The 21,686-nt window shown below is 41.4% G+C and overlaps 2 protein-coding genes and 1 long non-coding RNA gene across 6 annotated transcripts in view; 1 reads left to right on the top strand and 2 right to left on the bottom strand.

Annotated features, from left to right (window-relative positions):
* Positions 1-3,272: 3,272 nt before the first annotated feature.
* On the bottom strand, positions 3,273-10,681 carry LOC135251159 (magnesium transporter protein 1). Of its 3 annotated transcripts, none has more exons than XM_064328310.1 (10): positions 10,525-10,681; positions 8,214-8,383; positions 7,808-7,925; positions 7,425-7,565; positions 6,749-6,889; positions 6,255-6,344; positions 5,676-5,739; positions 5,467-5,541; positions 4,905-4,995; positions 3,273-4,593 (listed from the first exon to the last, which is right to left on the bottom strand). In XM_064328310.1, exons 1-10 carry the CDS (start codon positions 10,603-10,605, stop codon positions 4,578-4,580), a joined length of 987 nt encoding a protein of 328 aa, XP_064184380.1. In that variant the 5' UTR covers positions 10,606-10,681; the 3' UTR covers positions 3,273-4,577. The 3 variants fall into 3 exon arrangements, with proteins under 3 accessions (XP_064184380.1, XP_064184381.1, XP_064184382.1); XM_064328311.1 differs by lacking the exon at positions 10,525-10,681 and adding an exon at positions 8,599-8,884; XM_064328312.1 differs by lacking the exon at positions 10,525-10,681 and adding an exon at positions 8,772-8,793.
* Positions 10,682-13,010: 2,329 nt separating this feature from the next.
* LOC135251160 (uncharacterized) lies at positions 13,011-13,734 on the bottom strand. The gene is made up of 2 exons (XR_010329092.1): positions 13,391-13,734; positions 13,011-13,202 (listed from the first exon to the last, which is right to left on the bottom strand). It is a non-coding gene; the product is annotated as an uncharacterized LOC135251160 (long non-coding RNA).
* A 60-nt stretch (positions 13,735-13,794) lies between these two features.
* atrx (ATRX chromatin remodeler) overlaps positions 13,795-21,686 on the top strand; it is a 43,663-nt gene continuing 35,771 nt past the window's right edge. The window contains exons 1-6 of one of the 2 annotated variants that reach the window (XM_064328308.1): positions 13,795-13,962; positions 16,312-16,412; positions 18,670-18,725; positions 20,497-20,546; positions 20,694-20,821; positions 21,254-21,373. In XM_064328308.1, coding sequence (XP_064184378.1) covers positions 13,943-13,962; positions 16,312-16,412; positions 18,670-18,725; positions 20,497-20,546; positions 20,694-20,821; positions 21,254-21,373 — 475 coding nt within the window. In that variant the 5' untranslated portion in view covers positions 13,795-13,942. Of the gene's footprint in view, positions 13,963-16,311; positions 16,413-17,425; positions 17,485-18,669; positions 18,726-20,496; positions 20,547-20,693; positions 20,822-21,253; positions 21,374-21,686 lie in introns of those variants that run through there. The other variant, XM_064328309.1, reaches the window with a different exon arrangement.

Genomic DNA, 21,686 nt, shown 5'->3' with positions numbered 1-21,686 from the left:
GTGTCCATTTGTTCCAGAGTAAATTAAATGGTGCATGTTTACTTTTCCATGGTGTGTCTCAGCTCCACGATTGATACTGACAGGAAGTATGGCGCATGGTGTGGGTTCGAAGGGTTGGCATTTCTGCTCCACCATGTATGCATTTGAGTGCATGTCTGAAGGTGTGCTGAACAGCGTCATGGCTGTTGATGAGGTTGCCCGACTGCCCACTCAGCAGCCACTGCTTAGCAGCTGCACCCCACACAAAGGATGGTATTTGCAGCTATCAGCATTGGCACTCTGCGCAAACACAGATCAGCTATTTCTGCCCTGTGGTCGCATCCTTCACTCCTCAGGCTGGTATTGCTTCACTTCTGGGCTACACTGAACATTATGTTCCATTCTATGCATTCCTTATAAAGACACAATGAGATTCTTTTTCAGAGGATACTAATCATGCAATTTGGCCACCGCCATGGCTTTTGTATTAAAGCATTGGTCAAAATGATGGCTACCATTTATAGGCATGTTTTGCCTGGCACGGGGCTGTTAAACTATAGTTTTGTTGTTCTTTTTCCTGTGACAAATACATTGGCACTTTATCACTGCCACTATCTGGCCATTATTTTCAGCGCTATCTTGCTGAGGAAGGGCATAACGTCATACAGGAAAATGTGGTTGGGAACACTGAGAAAATCTGAAACCTGCCAAAAACTGTCACGGCATGGGGCAGAACTGAAGGGCCCTCACGTTCTAAATTACAAACTCTCACAAACCCCCAGGTTCAGCTCTGGGTTTGTGTCAAAACCAACCAACCAGCTCCAAACCACAGAGGTTTCCAGAGCTATGTGTGGTCTATCAAAATTCCTTTCTTTTGATAAAATTCCTTTCCATTCTTCAAAATCATCTGCGGTCACAAATTTGCTCCACTCGCATAATGTTAGTTTTACAGAGGACATCGATCTTCATCAATCATCTTGTACAGTCATTACACAATGTATGTTGCGACTGGGGAGAGGAATGATGTATAGCTGAATCTAAGCAAATTTCTGTTTATCAATGGATTAACAGTGAGCTCCTTTGCCTCAAAGCCAGTTTTACTGCATGTTTGCTTGCAATGTCAAACTGTGTGGTTCAACGATACAAACTCCTGTGCCCATCTTCAGTGCTTATGTATGGCCGCACTTGCTAGGGTTCTGACCCAGTGAAACATACAGTAAAAGGATTACAGGAGACCGTGCTTTGCAATGATCTTTGCAACAGCACAGCTCAGAATGGAAAAGGGGCAATATGACTCCCTGTCCCTGCTTCTGATTCTTTGCCTGAGCAACCCCTCCCTGTCCTGCACAGGGGTTACACGGTCCAGCACTGTGAAGTTTACCTGGGGATTCACATTTGAGAACAGCAAGCACATGCTCACATACAACCCACACCTCGGGATTTCAGAAGCATTTCCTTGTGCCAGCATGATCTCCATCTTTAAAAACATGGAGGGTAAATTTAGGCCTGGTGGTGGCACCCAGAGGGTGGCACACCCCCACCCCATCTGTAGGAACAATGCAGTCATTCTGGGAAACACCCGCGTCAAGGACCATGCTCTCTGCCTCTGGGAGCGGTAAGCCTGCATTGCCTTATATGGTATTCCAAGCAGCTTTTGGTGTGATTGGCCTGTTTCAGAGTGACACCCGAGCCCGGCCCGCAGATTTGCAGTGGCAAATAAAACAAGCAGCACCTGTACAGACATGCAAACACCATGAACTGGAAGCACCCCCTCCCCACCACATGCGAGCCAGGGAACAAACCAAAGATAACATCCTTCCTCCATGAGCTCTTATGTTAACCCTTTGTAATCCTATAAACATACGTTCAGAGAAACACAATGGAATTTCAGCCAAAGGTTTTCACCCATGTTTTTGACTGCATTGCTCCGTACAGGTAGAAAAAATATTTTTTTAAATGTTGTCACCAGATGCTTTTATCCAGGGCAACATGCATATTGTTGCTTAAACCTTCTTAAGATTATCCATTCATACAGTCAGAAATGTACAGGAGCCTCCCAACTGCTTAACTTAAGTTACAGCAGCAAGGCTGTGCTCATAGTTTGAATTTACTATCCACTGATAATAACTTCAGCTCCCAGAAATCTGTTGCAGTACCTGTATCCTGTTACACTTGCCTACAACACACATGAACAAAGGTTATGAATGCTGGTGCCAGCATGATTTGGGTGCTACAATCTAAATATGTAAAAATAGCAGAAGCAACTTATTTCTTCAAATCAATAGGAATATTAACTATTGGAGTTTGTAAGCAGTGCTGCCATCTAGTGACTCTTCTTACTTGTGAAGCTTTCCAGGTGAAAGGTAATTTTCACAAAATGACTACAGAACATTTTATATAGTAGCACAAAAAGCATGTTTTTTAATGCTAGTAAACTCTTCTGTAGTTGACGCTACACATTATACCTACCATTAAAAAAAATAATTACGCTGGTTTCACACATTTGTGGAAAAAGGATTATTATTATATTATAATTATCACTCCATATAATCATTTCTGTATTCAATTGTTTATTTTATTTTGAATGATTCACTGCCATCTAGTGTTACAATTTAGCATTGCTGCCGCTGCTAGTCTCATCGAATGCGCCTGATGTGGTTTACACCAGAATAACCTATAAATGCTTATTTGGGTTGAGATCTGGTGACTGAGAGGACCATGACCCCCAGAAAACACCTGTAATGCTCTTCAAACCATTGGGTGACTACTTCTGCTCTGAAGATGGTGGCTGTGTCATCTTGAAAGACACAGATATCAAAGCTTTAATATGGGATTAAGATCATCCCTCAGTATCACTGCTTTCCAAGGGTACAAAGTCAACCTGATAATTCCAGGAAAATACACCCCATACCATTAGAGAACTACGAGAACCATTCAAGGCTGTTGCCATTTTTGCAAACTACTTGTAAATTCAAATGTGGAATTAAATGCATCAAAATAACTGCACGTACCCCGGAACTAGAGCAGCGTTAAATTTGATTGGTCTTCATGTAACAAAATATACACCATATAATTTATTTTCATGTGAATCTCAGGACCCAACCACCATTATGTCACACAACTCCCCAGTATTACCATTCTGAATGATGCCATTGAAATGCACCGTCTGCTGAAAAACTCTTGGCATGTCTTAGCTCACTAAATTTAATTTTCATTTCAATCCAGAGTAAATGTACAATTTAAGGGCAGCATTACAATTAAGAAAATGAAAAAGACTAAAAATAACTCCCAGACATTTTTAAGGCACTTTAATTGCAAAGAAAGCAGCACCTGAATGACTCCCATGTAGACTGCATTTGCATCCAAGATACTAAGTGTACCTTTTCATCTTTCACAGAAAAACATTAACAGGAGAAAATAAACTCATGTCATTCAAAAAGACAATATAGCTGAACAACGCTTCTGGGACTCCATTGAAAAATTGCATTCTGCCACATGTCGCTAGAGCCCTTGCTTCTGAATTTAGCTCTGCTAAGATGTACACATCATGAGATGCATCCAGGAACACTTCGCTCGCTACCCATCAACTTCCTCCAGTTCTGAATTTTTAAATGTTCTTTTTTTATTCATATTTTACTTCACAACAAAATGACAGCTGGTTTGCCTTTGGCTGTTGTTTGCACCTGGAAATCAACTCATTTCTTTATACAAAAACAAATACCATGGATGGGACAGAATTTTGGAAAGAACTGCACATAATTGGCAATAAAATTAATTTCTTGTTCCTACTTTCTAGTTACTTACAACAGTCAGTTAAATACACTTAGTGTTGTAGGTGGGCATTTGTATTTATCAATAATGAGTCATTCCACGTTTAAAATTTTTTTGACTTGGGCTGCTTGAGGCACAGTGGTTGGCTGGTTTCACCTACACTCTAAGAAAGGGGGCGAATGCTGCAGCATAATCATTATCTGGCACGCACAAATATGACATACTTAAGCTGTAATATATTTAATGACCTTTTGAGCAGCCCCATAATAATAAAAAATGAACACGCCCTTTAATATTTAACAAATGAAAGCTACTCATCTCTTAATTTCTACTGTACTGCCTTTTCATTATAATTGAGAAAACTGCCAATGCCATATTGTTTATTTTAAAAGCCCTTGATGAGGAGAGCGTGTCAATGAGTGGATGTTTGTGTGTGTGTGTGTACAAGTCACTGGACAATGCCGTGCACAGACCTGAATTACCTGTGTGATGAGGTAGTCCAACTTTGCATCTCTGTTTGTGTGGGTACATGTGCATCTGTTTTTACATCACCCTCAATTACTTTCCACAAGCAGATGAATGCAAACAAGTCAGAGATCAGTGACAAGTTGGAACACTTACAAAGATGGAAAATTAACATCAGGTACGAAAAGAAAACAAGGAAAGGGACAGCATTAATAAAAATCTAACAAATGGGTAGGTCTTGTACTTAAATTTAAGGCACTATAATCTGAACTGTTCTGCTTGTTTCAGTTTGGTTCCTGTCAAAGGTGATGAGGCCTCTTCCATTAAGACAGATAGGACTCCATCTCCTCCCAACCACATTTTTAACTCATCAGGAAGCTGCAATATAAGAAAGATAAGGGTTGGTGGATGTTCTTGTTACAGCACATGCCTCATACTACACATAATTCAGTCAAAGCAATTACTTAATCTGTATACTGTATAAACTGTACATACTTTAAGATCTGCAGCTACATTGGATTTTCGGCATGTTTATTAATGCGTGTGTGTGACTGAATACAATTTATAGATCTAATTAAATGAGAATAGGATTTAAGAGCAGCATCACTTCCTATAGACAAGATCAACAGACTTTTCTCTACATACAAATATGGTGGCATCAATTTGCATGAGCGGAGAGCAGAGCTTACCTGTATGGATACCCATGGTATTTGGCTCTAAAGATTGACAGCAGCCAACTGAAGAAGAGGACCACCAAACTTATTCCAGCCACACACATGACTGCAAAAGGACAGAGAAAGGAGAGAGAAGGGTTAAATGATGGTAAATTTTTTTTTTTTAAAAGACAGAAGAGAGGGCAGGGAAGAAAATGGAGCAATACAGGCCAATCAGTTTTAGGGCATGGCACATATTTGACACTGACCCATAATTTGTGAATCCAAGGACTGATACTCATGAAATTTGACATGTTATCTGACAGTGACTTTGAATTAGCATACAACATTTTGGAAATATTTCTGAACCATAAGGTTCAGAAATTACAGGCCAAACCATAAAAGTGGTTGCTATAGTGCCACCATCTGGCCAATCAGCCGAATTTCTACTGCCTGACTGGGGTGACATGTCCAACCTATCTGCCAAATTTGGTAGCTCTACGCCTTGTCGTTTTTGAGATCCAAATACCTTTAGCACAGAAGAAAAAATAATAATAACAACAACAATCTGAACAACATCACTCACACACACACTTACTTTTTCTCTTCCCAATGTCCATATCAGACGTGGCTGCCTCATGCAACAGCACCATCCCTAGGGTGACGGCCGCATCTTACAGAAGAGTGTTAAGGGCTGTTGCGATGGTAGAGGCTGACTCCTGGTTGCCTGGGAGATCTACTAATAGCACCCATGTCTAGCAACTAAACCTCTTATTTCCTGGTATGCACTGCATGGCAAAAGGATACTGAACAGGAGAACTATGTGCGTTTCTGCCACAAACTGGGCCTGACTGCTGCTGTGGATGTAACTCTGAAACAGGTGAATATGAGGGAAAGAAAACACAGGTGAATATTGCACACACACACACACAATGCACATGTTCACACACACACACACAAGCATGCACACACAGATGCATACAATCACACTTTCACCATGCAAATGTACACACGTGCTCCCACACAAACGTACATACACAATGCAATGTTTCATATAGCTTTACCAGCTGTGTGGCAGCCCTGACCATACGAGCGACAGCAAATCACACTGCAAACCAAGATAATGCATATGCAAGGGCCATACAATCAAAAATAGCAGGCGTTTCACCAGCTCAGCATTTTCAGTTAAATAACTGGGCCAGCCGTATCGAAAGCAATGCTCCTCCCTGTGGCCTGTGCATGCTTATACTTGTTCAAAAAAAAAAAAAGAGTTGACTCCTGATGCAGGTAAGGTGTGATGGTCAAGCCCGTTCTGACACACAGCTAACAAAGGGGCACTGAGTACAAACCACTGCTTTACTCTGCATGCGGGGGGCACTGCCTTACCACTTGTCCAGTACTGGGGTTCTTGTGGGCGTACGGAGGCCCACGGATATGGTTCCACATCTGCCCTGACGTCATGATCAGCACAATGCACTGTAACAATGGAGTTGACAAGCACGTGTAACCATTATGAATTGATGCATTTGCTTATTGACTGACTTCCGGCAAGAAAGATTTAGTAACTTCAGATCTAATTTCTTATTAAGGATGATAACCTGGGAAAACAAAGCAGGGATTTCAACAGACCGGACAACTAATCAGCAATAAGGGCTACACTGGGAAAGTCGATTAGGAATAGACCAGCATTAACACCAGTCTCCTGTATACAAGAAACATAGGATCTTTATTTACCAGAGTAAGGACTTTGGCTCAATAAATGCAATAGAGCAGTTCCACATACCAGTTACCATATGGATACTAAAGTGGTGATTCATAGCTGAGAAAAGTCTTAGAAGAGCAGAAGGGAGGAAAAAAAATCACTGTTAAGCATACAGTACCAGTGCACCAAAGCCCCAGGCATTCTTGTTGTACAGGAACTCCAGGTTGTCTCTCCGTAGGTACACCAGCCCCCCTACCACGGCCAGGAGGAAGCCCAGCATCAGTGGCCCGGCGTAGTTCGGGGGTCGGATTACCCGAATCTAGGAGGAACAGGAACAGAGGGGGCTCAAGACTGCAAAGGGACATCTCTGTCCCACACCATGCACACACCTGAACTCTCCACCCCAGCATAAAAAAGACAAGTATGAATATGTATGGTATTAAACACAAAGACCAGGACTTAAGTAAGAATGAAACAGAAACATGATGTAAAAACCCCATAGAACTGAGAACAGAGCTGCAGTCAACACTGCCCAGTATTATTACTATAAAAAAGACATACATTTCAGCTTTACATAGAGATAATATAACAGCAACTAATGTTTAAGCAGCGGCAAAATAAGGCCCCCCTGCCCCTACAAAAGTCTGAGCAACCTTGTGCTGTCAATCACTGACAACTAAGGGTTCTCTCAGCATAGCAAAATACTTCAATTTGATCAGATCAAACCTTAGGGTCACTGGCAACACATGCAAGCCCCACCCAAGGTTCCAGGTTCAGGGAGACCTAAGCCTAGTTGATCTCATATGAGATTTCCTTAAGAGAGGCCTAAGGATTGAGAGAAGAAGCCACATTACGTGGACGTCGGTCCGGTCCGCGATCCACCGGGCAATCTGTTCAGCCGCGAAGCCTCGGACCTGCAGCTCGTACGTGTCGGCCTGCTTGGCCTTCCCCTTCGAGGGGAAGTGGATGAATGAGGGGGCCGAGTTCATGTTCAGCTGCAAGCACAAGCGAGAGGAAACTTCTTTAAAAGCTAAATCCAGTCCAATGGCAGTTTTAAGCACAAGAAGTGTAAAATGTAGCATGAATTTTTAGTGTGTGCAGCCACTTACTCACACAGCCTAGTGCGTATTTCTGTAGGTGCTATGCACACCCACGTTTTCATTCATACCAAAAAACACAGAAGTTCCGATGAATTCGATTTTCTAGGCAGAGCTATGCAAAGTCGAAGGATGCCTACCATCTGAAAGACGTCTGAGCCTTCGTCAAAATCCACTGTGGCGAAGAAGATCTTGTTGGTGAACGCACTGGAGTAGCGCCAGGAATTTGCCAGGATTTGATATTCTTCATCAGCTTGCCTGCACACAGTGAACCACAGCAGCAGATTAGCAAAGGACACACTCTTAATGCCTGTTTTTGTGTGTGTGTGTGTGTGTGTGTACGTGTGTACAGTAGTAGAGTACTTTTCAGTTTTCAGACTCTGTAGTGACTACACGAAGTCTGGCTAGTCCGGCAATGACAAGAAAGCTAGTAAAAGCATTTAATTGGATATAAAAATGTATGAATGAAGCCATGTCGAATAACGAGTGTTAATGACTCAGTAGCTGACCACAGCCTACATTAACGCAGACCCCTCCCTTCATTACCTGCACACTCCACACTGTCTGTGTGGCTGAAGCGCAGTGAACATCACCACCACGGAGTAGTTGCGCGGCGGGGCCCTCACGAAGCGGCGGAACTTTTCACCGTTCATTCGGATCACTGCCCGCCTGCCGGCCCAGTCCATCATCTGGGCAACTTTATCTGACATCAAGGCCTGGAGACAAGTCAAACCACGCTTTTCAGTTGATCGTTAAGTTGTCTTAAATTTAGCTCGCGCACGCACGCACGCACACTTTCCGGTCATCAGCAAGCTTAACTGGATTTTGCGGCAGGTCAATTGTTTCAAAAAGCAAAGAACATTACAACAAATATACAGTTTGTTAATGCAAGAAAACCTCCGCGTAACGGCTTCCTCCGTAAGTGACCTACCGGATTATCTGACGCCCTCGTTTAAATTGAAACAACTGAAAAAGAAGCGCTGCTTGGGTGTAGGAATGACAGGCGCTCATTGGTAAGGCAGGTAGACAAACACTGAACAACAGTCCTTGATGACGAAACCGCCGCTGGACAGTGAATAGCCTAAACTTTAAAAAGTGCCGTACCACGGAAAAGGCCAAGGCACGTTGTCTCCAAGAAAAAAAAGGATAAAAAGCCTTTATTAAATGGGCTAGAACAAGGCAATGAAACAGACCAATGTGTCAACATTAGGTCTTCAAACAATAGGAGGCACACAGCATATATAAGCAACACCTGATACATTCCACACATGTCTAATTGGCAAATGCAAACAATATACAATAGAGGGAGCTATAGAAAACCCACAATGTGTACATAGGAGAGGATGTCACAGGCCCACACACTAAAAACAAAATATAAACAATAGCATGAAATTCTGAAATACATTTTGTATTGTACCAAAGGATGCAAATGCCCTCATTTAAATGTATGTACATATTCAATTGAGATCAAGAGCACGGAAGAGCGCCAATTTTGCAAGGACAGTAGACAAAAGGTACATCCGTATTCACACTTTGTGCAAGCTTGGGATTACTGGACCTCTGCTGGTATGCAATTTATGCTTTATTCACCGTGCAGCAAAAACAAGAAAAATATTTGAGCAGAACTGTTTAATTCAGTTTTGCATATTCACACGTTGAAATTGCATTATCCGCCATGCTGATTTCAATTTTTTACCAGTTTTTCTGAACATTTATGGATCAGCCTCCCCTCTGGTCCACCTGCGGTAATTTCTGTGGAAGTCTACTGTATTAAGACAATTAGCCTACTGCAAGTCAGACAGTGTGGAATGCAGATGATTACTACAAGAAGATGACACCTCCACATTGATAACTCATCAACCGACAAGTCACGAATGCACATTCACCATACTCAGAGTATAATTTCATTTTGCCCATCTTCTGCATGCCAGTGGCTATTTTACATCCTACAGACCACGTAGTGCAACAGAAGCCAGCTAGTGCTGACTGACAGGAAAAATATTATTTATTTATTTAAATTTAAAAATAACAGTTAACAATGCATGACTAACAAAACTACGAGTAAAGAAATTCCCGTTCAGGAATTACAATTTTCCAGCGGGCATAGCCAATTCTAACCATTTTTTTAAAGATCGAATCTAACAGGGTGTCGAGTGCTTGCGAACTCCCGTAGCTTGTATGGTACTGTTTAGACTGCATACACAGCGCACACCAAAATATAAATTACAACAAAGAGCTATCAAAACGTTGCCATTCTACGATTGGGTAGTATGACTTTAAGCAATGTGACAGTCGAACTTAAATGGCTTCTATAGACGCTCAGTATACGAGGCCACACTGGTTTTTAATGTTGTCCTTACGTCTGATTGCAGAGGAAATAAACTGCAAGAAATTTCTAAACCTCAATATTATTGCTATGTTGTAATAGCCAATATGTAAGCCTTACAAGCTGTGATGTTACATAAATACAGATTCGTTTCTTGGATTGCTGAACCTCGATACGCCTGTTTATCTAGATGATAGTTTATCTAGTGAGCCAACAGAGCAACCCTGCTTATAATTAACCGATTATCTTAACTGCCTTAAGGACAAAATCAGGAAACACGAAGCCAGAACAATGCACATCAATTGATTAATCTTAAGGAACATTGCATAATAAAGACTACATAATTTAGGTAGGTTCTCGCCAAGGCATTTAGAAGTAAAACTCATTCAAACACGCGCAATCAGCCAGAAGTGTCACTTCCTGATTAGCACACTCGCTAGCTAACCAGCAAGCTACCATACAGATTTACGTCAACATGCAATTCTTAGTTAACTTCAATAACCCTCCACTAAATATGCATTGACTCCCTACCTCCTTCTTCTTTTGTCCATCTGAAGGTATTCCATAAAGTACTACAACAAATAAAAACCCATACAAAAGTTTCAGAAACATTTTTTGCACTACCCCGGACAGCTCGGAGTACGTCTACTAATGACGCACAGGCACGTATAACCACGTGATTCATTCCGTTCCGTGCAATTTTTCCATTGGCCGATTTTCTTCTTCGCATAGCGTATTACAGACAAAAGACAGGGCTGTTCTGCGAGTGAAGAGGTGTTCTCACCGGCGGCCTCACTGCCTTCAGAAGCGAGCTCCCTCATAGATGGTAGAAAATAAATAAATAAAATAAAACAGTTTTTCAGTGATGGGGTCAATTTAGCAGCAGTAGGCAATGGCAATGAAATCTTGAATAATTTCCACTTTTTACTGCTTAGATTATGTTGGTCTCAGTGTTCAGGAGAGTTACATTAACAGCAAATTGTTTAGAAAGGTTGTATTTGCCCATATTGTACTTTTCCCTGTAAATAATAAAAATGAGCCAATATATTGCATTTTGATGAAAAGCTCTTATTTTTATTAGGCTACTACACATTGCTTGTATAAATAACCAGCAATGTAAAGCCCATTGTATGTTTTCATTTGAATAAAAAATAACTGAATATTGATTACATCCTTTTCTTTCCTGCACCGCACAGGCTTCCAAGACAAAGCAGGGAGATAAATCCAAGCCTAGTGAATTAGGTTCCTTATTACAACCATCACTTTTCAAGGAAGAATGAAATGCATTTTGCTTGAAATCAGTGTAGTCTTAAGAAAAGGACTTCACCACAGGCTAAAAAAACAAAAACAAAAAACAAAGCACTGGCAACAGGTCTGGGCCATGATTCTGTTGCTGTCTCTATTCTGCTACGTCACCACCTGGGGCTCACAGCTAACTGGCCTGTCTACCTGTCAAATGGCAGCACACCTCTCTTCTAGCATGCATAGCTCCTTCTCCCTGGCCTTGCTCTTCCCACAGTAGTGATAGTCATCCTTACTACAGCTGCATTGGTAGAGGGTGTCTGTATTAGAGTGATGTGCCCCCACCCTGTGCACCACAGTCAAGTCATAGGCCTTGAGCTCTTCTATCCAGCACACAACCTGCCCTGTGTGTTCTCAAAATTACATTAGCCACTGGAGGGCAGTCTTCACCATGAAGTGCAGGCCACAGAAATAATATCTGAATAATGTCAGACCTCAGCAAGGTCTGGGTCCAAGATGAACAGCAGGGCGGGATCTGAAGAGGACAAGCCCTGTGGCCTCAATGAGAGCTCTCTGCAGGCCATCAAAAATGGTCTGGCACTCCTCTGACCACACAAACTCTCCGCCCTTCTGTAGCAGGCAGATGAGGGAAGCAGCCACACAGGAGAAGCCCCTGACAAACCTCCTGTAGTACAAGGCCAGGCCGAGGAAACTCTTTAGCCACCGTGTGCCAGTGGGGGTGGGCCAATTACTGACAGCCTGCACCTTGTCCTGCATTGTGCTAATGCACCCCCAGCTTGTGCCCTGGGAACATCACCTCCCTCCTCATGAAGTAGCACCTGTCTGGTTTAGCTTCAGACCTGCTGCAGCCACTCTCTCCAACACCAATGGCCACCTTGAAGGAGCCACCATGTAAAAATAGAGCTGCTATCTACTGTAAATATAAGATTTCTCTCTTCACAGTCTCAGTTTAAACATGCATTTATTGCACTTTTTCACTGTATTAATATTACTTCTACTTTTGGTTAGTTGATTATGCTACTGCCTCTGTTCATTTTTGGTTGAGGTGATTGCAGTACCATAGATTTAGGAATAGAGACAACCTCACAAATGGTGTGTGTGCCCTGCAATGGATGAGCGACCTGTGCAGAGTGTATTCCTACCTCTCGCCCAATGCACGCTGGGATAGGCAGCAGCACCCCCTGCGACCCTGTCCAGGATAAATGAGTACAGATAATGGATGGATGTATGGACAACCTCACAACTTGGGGTAATACCCCTATAGCCGCAAGTTGTGAGGTTGTCCATACATTCATGAACTTCATTCATCACCCCCTTCGCAAAGAATTATGTGAGTAAATCACGTCAATAAAAGTCCCGATGAAATTACATTTATCTTATGGAGGAACTCTCTCTCTCTCTCTCTCTCTCTCTCTCTCTCTCACACACACACACACATGAGGGCCTCTTTTCAGGGGAAGAGCTGGAATGCATCTGGCTATGTATATGTTGCTGGCAAAAAGCAACCACCTTGTTGACCTTTGTAGGGAGAACAATTTGTGTTTACTGGAGGTAATATGTAAATATATATAATTTTATATATATTACATATATATAATACATATATAGAATTCCCCTTCCCAGTTGTACCTGCTGAAAAGCACCGTATATTTTTTAAATTAACGCTAGCAAACGTTTCAAAATGATGAATGAGAAATCTACTACAAATATCTTCGATATGGCCCAGAATTACTCATCATGTCAAAATCTACAAGTCTGTTTGAATAATTTATAAGACAGACAAATGCACACATGCAGAATGCAATGTTGCTGCATTTCATTTACAAACACAGTAGCAGTCTTTATATTTGATTCAAAGCAGCAGCCTGTGTAGCGAAGAGCCCCTGATGTGGCATTGCAGGAATGACCTTGATCTTGATTATTTAGGCGTCATGATGTAGTCGGTTCTGCCAAATAAAATCCAATAAATACTGGTTAGTTATCGGTTTTCTTACAGCATATTGCTTTAGGCAAACTAATAAAAAATACACAGCATGTCGGGAGGAATTTTAATGCAACCATGGACTTCCCTAGTTGTGTTCTAATTCAAGATGAAAGAAGGCTGAAATGCAGACATGCTGCAGAAGTCACCGACCTCAGGCAGATGTGAACTGGCTCCTGTAATTGCCTGCGCAGCAACGCCCCCTCCCCACATACACTTCTCCTACATCCCCTCCTCTCCCGTACTTCCATTCTTCACCCGTCCTCACACAAAGGCTCGCCAACAGGGAGTAAAAGAACCGAAACTGTGCTCGCAAAAATGTTAAATGAATAAAACAAAATTAGTTCCCGGCCAACCGGGTGGAACTTACTTTGTACAGTAATTCGTACACCAGTCAATTCCGATAGCGCACATTTCAGTATGCATTTTTCAACCAATGTTCGGACGCAGCACCCCATGGCCACTCAGAAAGCGAGAATTTCCCCTAGCATTGACCAATGGGATGGTTTCTAAGATTTGAGCAGGATGCGCCATTTTAGTGCGTCTGTAGCCATCCGGCAAGATGGCGGGGTTGCTTTGTCTTCAGCGATCGGGTTAATTCAATATTCTATATTATTTCTCCGAAAGATACATTGGTGATAATTCTGTGAGCTTTCTCTCTGGTAAAAGGTGTCGTAAAATCAAAGTGTCCTAGACCAGCTAGAAATGACGGCAGAGATTTGCAGGTGAGTGTGAAACTAGAGAAAGGTTTTTATAGGCTTTCCCTCGCTATATTATACCGTGTGCTCCTTGCATCGCTGGCTAACGTGAGCTAGCTACCGGTGCTACAGAGCCGGCATCTTGCTTCCAGCATGAATTGCAGTGTACCCAGTCCTTTGTTGCATTAGCTAGTTGTCTGCTTGTTGAACAGCAATGAACGATATTCTGGGGGACAGTTTGCTGGAAATCCAGTTAAGTTTCACAATGCTACGAAGCAAGATAGTTGTCTTATTTTATTTAGGGGGAGGGTACAGATGTGCATGGTTGGTTGCAGGAGTTTAATGCGACCGATGGATCTAATGGTGTTTTACTAATGCTAGTTCAGCTCATTCGCTATGCAATGGAATTCTGTGTGTATTTGTACAACATTGAGACAACGTCTGTTTTGGATAGTCACTAGCTAATATATCTCGAGATGCAAAACTGTCCGTTCACTTCGCAAATTGACCTGACCGAAGAATGGTTATTAATCTAGCTATCTGTTCATGGGTGGCCTCTATATAGACAAAAAGATGGCTAGTTGGAAAGAAATTGCGGTTAAAATGAGAGCTGAACTTTGTGACGGTCATTAGCCACCTTGGTAGCTAATGAAGTGGAGACTGACGATTTGATTAGCTACATGTGATGACGCAAATATAAACAAAAAACACGTCAAGAGGCGCTACCTTGGCTAGCTCGCTGTGACGGAAATAAAACTGCCGGCAAGTTAACGGTAGCCTAATTTTTTGGGCTGGAAGAAATATGTATATGACGTCATTATAAATAAATAATTGTAATGTTAGGAAATAATTGCTTTCATTACATAATTGTAATGGAACTGTAATGTAGCCAATTAATTGGAATTCAGATTTGTAACAACATGCGATTTAAGCATGAGTGTCAAGTCAATATGAGTAACATTACTTCCCGGTTTTTTTTTGAACAGATAAGCCTTTTCATAACGTTCATATCCCACGGGAACGTTATTAATTATTGCTCTGTCTACATCAGTGTAACTGTTTTCGATAAAACGTGGTGATAGAAGTTGTGTTGTAACGTTAAGCATTTTTTTCTTTTCAATTGTATGTATCGTTAGTTTGTTGACATTCAAGCTACGTCAGGTCATACGTAGACAGAGAACTCAAGTTAGCCTTAGGACTAATTTAAATCTTTTGTGCGCTGCTGGTCTTTGCTAAGGCACAGGAACGACTTGAATCTGAACGTGCTACCGCTGGCGCTACCAGAAAAACACAAAATAATTTAAACAATAACCATTAACGCTTTAAAGATTCAGAAAATTCCAGGTCACTGTTCTAGAACTACATTGCTTTCAATTACCGTTAGTGGTAGTTACATAAGTATTAGAATGTTCAGTTAAGAACGTTCTAATCAAATATTTGTGATCTTTTGCCTTAAAGGGTGTAAACCACATTTCCCTTGTTGTATCTTGACAGTTGTCAGTAGCCTATGTGCAGGCAGTCCCCTGTCATGTGAAAGTCTTCAACCAAAAAACTGAACTTGAATGAAGGGTGTTCTGGGATTTTTGATTAAATGAAATGCCCTATAATTTACAGTTTAGACATATAGTTGGGGAAAAAAAGCCAAACTGATTTATAAAAAGTACATCTCACATGGCAGGTAAACCCCTCATGAGCTAGAGATATGTAAAGTCACATATAAGCAACACCACCAAAGTGCATGCCTCAAGACTTATGAGAAAAAGGAAGGAGAAGGGTTCGTTTTTTTTGTTTATTTATTTCTTTAGTTTTTAATCTTTTAATCCACAGGTACCTCTTCACAATTTCTAGGAGCCATCGTCTGCAACTGTATTTTGAGTATTTTATTTCTTTTTGGTCAAGTGTAAATCAACTGGTGTGGTTTTCATATGAATTTATGTCGCTTTGTGTCAAAACATTTCAGTGTATAATTGTAAATTAGTCAGATTTTCTCCACTTGATAATGAGAAAAATAACTTTTTGCTTTTTATGCACTTAACTTGTATCGACAGTTGGGAGTATAATGCAGAATAATGCTGCTACAAGCAAGTTCCATTTCTTTTGCTACTAGTACTACAACTTCTAATGTTATAATAATAATAATAATAATGTTAATAACCATGGGCAGTGGTAGGTTTGTTTTTCATGACATAGATTGTATTGCCATGTAAATGTCACAAAATCTAGACTAGTTTTCAAATAGTGTAGCAGCAGGACGTTAGTAACCTTAGGTTTGATCAAGGTACACACGTATCATAAGATAAATTAAATTATTTCTGGAGATAGAGACTAAAGGTTTCGTTTCTGTTCTCTCTGCTTCTCCTTGACCATCCCTGCCAGTACCAGCAAGTTGAATACATTGGTGACAAAACTACATGAGTACTTGGGCCATTCATCAGAAGAGGAAAATTGTGAGCGCCAGGTTCCTGAAATCTCCCGCGGTGAGTGCTGCTGCATCTCCTAGTGATGGGAGCGGGGTTTCACGAACGCCATTATGGCGTAACGCCATCGGTCTTCCTACTGACTGGTGTCAGTCCCCGAGAACTGATTATTAAAAAGTTGGCCAGGTCACAAATCCAAGTTGCTATATTAGCTGCTTTGGAGTTACTTAAGTGCATTTTCTTGCTTTGGACTACAAATCCTCTACTTGCTCCGTACTTGCCAGTGTAAAGCCAGTCGTCTATCAAAAACGTGTGTCTGCTCTAAAGTATTTTTCACTGCACATAAAATCTGTGTTGGCCAATCAAAAATATGCACTAAAACTGAATCAGTACCAAAAAAAAAAAAAAACACAATAAGTGAACTGTGGCTTAACACTTAAGTTCTATTACATTCAGTTTCTGGTTATTTGTCATCTTTGCAGGCTTTTTTTTTCCGGGATCCATTTTTTAACTGGGATCCATCCCAGAATGCTTTTGGCTTCAGTTTCCTTTTTCTCAACATATAATGTACCTGAAATTAGTGGTGGCTCATAGTAGGACAGTGAGTATGGGTGTGTCTGGGTAGCAAGTGATCCATCTTTTCTTTTTCCGTCTCAGACAGTGAAAAAAAATGGATGCAGGATGATGAAAGAAACACATTCTGTTAGCCCTTCAATCTGGCGCTGGTGTAGCAGATCAGATCTGCAGGCAGCCAATGTTAGTTTTCTACTCATTCTAATGTTGATCATCATTCTCATTTCCACTGAACTCGTTTTAATCTTACTGATTAAAAGTCATGGGATGTGAATATGGCAGATTTATTCATGGCATTCATTGGGATTTATGAAATGATGTGAGGTTCAACCATCCCGCAGTGGACATTGAAAGTGTTGAATTGAGAACAATGAAAAGCTCATTCCAGTTCAAGAATGGCAGTTCCGAATGAAAGCCAGGCTAAACGAGTACTAAGAATTGCAAAGCAAAATGGCTGGCCAGGGTGCCCCTTCCTGTTTTCACTGCCTTTCCTTTCACAGAGCTGATCCCGGCTGCTCCCGCCCACCTCCAGGCCCAGCGAATCAGAACACCCCAAGAGGTATCAAATTTCTTTGACAAGATGACAGAAAATCTACTGGTACAAAAAGCAGATAGGCAATTGCTTATTTTTGGAAAAAATACACATTAGGTTACAAGACAACAAAAAGAAGTGGGGGAAAAAAACATGGCTGAATAAGGCTGCTGAGTTCACATTGCTTGCCGTGTGAAATATTTAACTTTGATGTGTGTTGAGATGAGTCTTTTAGAGTATGTGCTTATACGTGGTTAGAATGCTAATGTATCCCAGCCATTCACTTTAAAGTTTATTATGGCCATAACCAAATATAGCTATATGTTCAGCTTCCAATACTTTGGCATAAACCATATATATTTCTTGGTGGTGAAATAATTACATTTCCCATTTTGACTAATCTGGCTGGTGTCTTAAAGCAGTTGTTTTATTTTATACATTTTTTTGGAAATTGCTGTTGGGAGTTTTTCATCGTTGGCATTGGTGGCTAAACAGTAATTTTGGCCTATGTATGAAGAAGTGACATGAACTATCAAGTGAATGGCTATTTTAAGATTGCAGACTATATCGTAACTGGCCAGTCAGCTCATATATCAAAGTTAAAATATTGCAACACAATTTGGAGCACGTATTTTTTCAAAAACTATGCTGTCTTTCAGATATTAACGGTAGGTTTTCCGCCATCTTTTCAAGTGAATTTGATACCCTTGTATCCACCCTCACAAAAATAAGCTGTGCCTGGTGGCAGACACTGCAATATTACTTAGGACATTAAAGGAAGTTCTACATTACATGAATCTTGTTCAGCCTTGTATAAGGATAGTAAGCCAGAAGTCATGGACGGTAAAAGAGGCAATTAGAACTTCAGAGGTCGGCCTGGTTCTGGGTCCAACAATGGAAAACCCCTGGAATGAATCATGCTGACACTTAGACAGTGTCATGTGACTGGTCAGTTGATGTATTTAGATAAAAGTCCCTTTTTGAGTGCTCTGCAGTGATGCACTGATAAAGGTAATAGGGTCATGTGACATTGCAGATGGAAGATGCTCTAGGGTGCAGTACATTCTCTGCTCCCTTCAATATATAGCCTTCTGTCTGTTGAAGGGTTATATGTTCTGTTAAATGATGTTACAGATGTATTTTCAGTTAAAAATCTAAAAGTCTTTGTAGAGAGAGTTGATGTATTACTTTGTCATCTTCTTTCATTTACAGGTAAATTGAGCAAAGTTTCCAGTGAATCAAGTACTACAGACCAAATAATGGAAGAGGTACTTGGTGACAGTTTCCTTTTTTGTTTGTTAATTTTTTGTGAGAGTAGGATGCCCTGATACATTTGCAACTCAGAACGCCTATTAATTTGGAAATATGAACAAAATACTTCACTCCCTTGAGGCTAAACTATCGAGGGTGTGACACAACATAATGATATACATGAAGGTCTGCCTCTGAAAGCAACTCAGGATGAGACTGATTAAGTTTTGACCGTATTGAGTTTCGTCCAAAGTTTTTTGAACAACATTAGGGTAGTTTGATATCTGAATGTGCCTGTCACAGCTACAAGCAGGCAGTATGGTCCCATGTTCTAACCTACATTATTATGAGGGAGTCTGCAGTGGTGGGACATGGTTGTTTTTGTCCTGACAAGGTTAGGGTGGGGTCCTTGGTGAACAGTCGTCTGAGTGAGAGATACAACTCTTCTGCTATTGGTGTTAGTTATGTGGCCTGTAGAGTATGAAATGATCCCTGCCTTGTGGGCATGCCCATTGGAGGAGTGCATTGTTTGGCTGCACTCCTCCTTGACATAAATGCAGGTGGCACTGCAGCGACTCGAGAAGCATTGTCAGTGATTCCAAATTAGCCATTAAAAATGGCAGAATGATGTGTTTGCATGTTCGGTCTGCAGTGAAAATTCTCTTTCTACTTCTTGGTGCTAAGAGTTCAAATTGTTAATGTCCTCAAACACACACTTGTAATGTGCTGACCAGTGAATGACAGTACTGTGTTGATGACCACTCATCATGAGATTGTGAGACAGTGGCTTGGCTTTTATGTGTTTTTCCATTGCGTGAGGCCTTTTGCAGTGGAAGCGGCCTGACCAAACAGTTGCCTCAGGAATGTATGGTGTTTAATGGTGCTGAAAAAATACGGGCGCTCACTGGTGTGTGAACTCTCCACCTGCAATACGTGACATTGTGGGTTTTAATCCTCCTGTGACACAAGGACTATTGCAGCAGTGAATATCTGCACCCCTCCAAACATGTCCCTCCAAAGATATTTCCTCGATGGATTATTTACATTTTAGGAATTTAGGCAATGTATTGGCGAATTGATCATTATTATATTTGCATGTGATCTTTATGAAGATCATTGCCATCAGTTTTACTGTGATGGTTTATATTCTAACGTCGACCTTTGAAGTTGATGCTTGTCGACTGCAGTTTTGATTGTGCTTCACCTTGCAGCTTTGTGTTACTCATGGGATGCTTATTGAAAGTATAATGCCATGCAAGTCACTCTGGATAAGTGAATGCTGAATAAATAATGGCAGTCAGTAATAGCGACAACGTTCATTCTATATAGCCTTTACTTGGGTGAACGATTTTAAAGAAGTCTTTAAGCCTTTATGTAAATACATGCATTTCCTAGGTGTATGTTAGTGTGGTTTCCTCTCTGACTCACTTGTTTTGGTCGGGTCACCTCTGCCTTTCCACAGACTGCAGTGATTCATTTGTTCCTAACAATTTTAAGTCTAAGGTCTGCCAGTAACCACACCCACCTTCCACTGCACTCCACCCCTTTGAATAGCAATTACCGTGTTTCGCATTTTCCAACGCTATTGTTCTCTGTTCTGTGTGACCTATCAAATCCTTTTTCGTTTCCCCCATTATGGAGAATGGTATGCAGATGTTTGAGAGACCTTGGTTTTATTAGATGCCAATGGTTCTACCCATTTTCATGGAATACATTTTTGAGTGTGTTTACAAAGATGGCCAATCCATTGGGTGCACTCATCCCTCTCCTTTTTTGTGTGACCTGCAGCCAGGAAGCTCAACGGACACCGTGAAGCCCTCTTCCTCCCGCTCAAAGAGGTGGGCTCTTTTTTTTTTTGTGGTCCATGCTTCCAGAGTACTGTTTTGGCACTAACGTAATTGATGAAGCCCTATAACTGATGATATCATATGTTGACATCTTTCCTGCAAGGCGGGCAACAGACCAATTTGTCCGTAACTTTTCAGGAAACCTACTGTCGTGACGAAGCACACTGGATTGGATGAATCCGACATTTCGGATGAGAGCGGGAATGAAGGCGCCGCGTCTGAAAATGCTTCGGAGGGAAACCTGGATGTGAACAGCCTACCGAAAGGTAGCATGCGCCCCATTTGATCTGTAGTAATTGCCATGCCATTTTATTTTAAAGGGAAATTCTAAACCCTAATTTGATTGCATTGTATTTTATTGATCCCTCCCTGTGGTTGTCTAATTTGCTACATCCTGCATCTGAAACATACATCTTTGACTTGGCATTGTTGTTATATTTTATGAGTGGGCATGGCAGATATTTAGCAGATTATTATAGGATGGGTGACAAATATTGAGGTATGTGCTATATTTATTATCATATTATGAATTATCATATTATCAGTCGAGAGATCAATTTACAATGTTGTTAATTTTTAGGGTGAAGTTCCCCTTTAAGGGATTACTGTGGTCTGAATTGTTACTGGGTAGATCAGATCGTGGGACATGGCATTTCATTGGCTCACAAGAGTATCGCGCCCCTTCCTCCCCCGCATAGGCACAGTGGTGGTGAAGCCGGAGCCCGTGGGAAACGAAGCTAAAGATGACTTCAGAGGACCCGAATTTCGCAGCAGAGGATCTGCTAAATTAAAAACGGATTCCCTGCGAAAGCGATGTGGTGAGTGGCTGCTGTATGGACACCCCCCCCCCCCCACCGGTGGGGTTAAAATTAAACTGTCCTTGGCTCAGCGTCTACATGCCCATGATTAATACGGAGTGAGCAGTGCTTTCGTATGTCTCCCTTTTTATTTGTGTGTATAGACTGTAGGTGATGGAATTGGATGGATGTGTAAGGGCTTTTTTCCCCACTAGATGGCACTGGATGATTGTTTAGCCATGGGGTTTGAATCATGCGATCCAGTTGACATGGACCGTGTGCAGCATTGCCTGAAATTAGGAGGCACTTTGGTTTCCATGAATGTTCTGTTCTG

The sequence above is a fragment of the Anguilla rostrata genome, chromosome 3 (genome assembly GCF_018555375.3).
Source record: "Anguilla rostrata isolate EN2019 chromosome 3, ASM1855537v3, whole genome shotgun sequence".
Taxonomy (NCBI): domain Eukaryota; kingdom Metazoa; phylum Chordata; class Actinopteri; order Anguilliformes; family Anguillidae; genus Anguilla; species Anguilla rostrata.
Note: the sequence above shows the minus strand (reverse complement) of the source record. Positions and strands in the feature narration are given on the sequence as shown.

Excerpts from the sequence above, each read along its gene's own strand:
- LOC135251159 (XM_064328310.1), bottom strand. The coding sequence starts at position 10,605 with ATGTTTCTGAAACTTTTGTATGGGTTTTTATTTGTTGTAGTACTTTAT. Across the intron at positions 7,566-7,807 it reads GCTCAGACGTCTTTCAGATG|CTGAACATGAACTCGGCCCC; the intron begins GTAGGCATCCTT and ends TTGTGCTTGCAG. Across the intron at positions 6,345-6,748 it reads CCTGGGGCTTTGGTGCACTG|TGCATTGTGCTGATCATGAC; the intron begins GTACTGTATGCT and ends CCATTGTTACAG.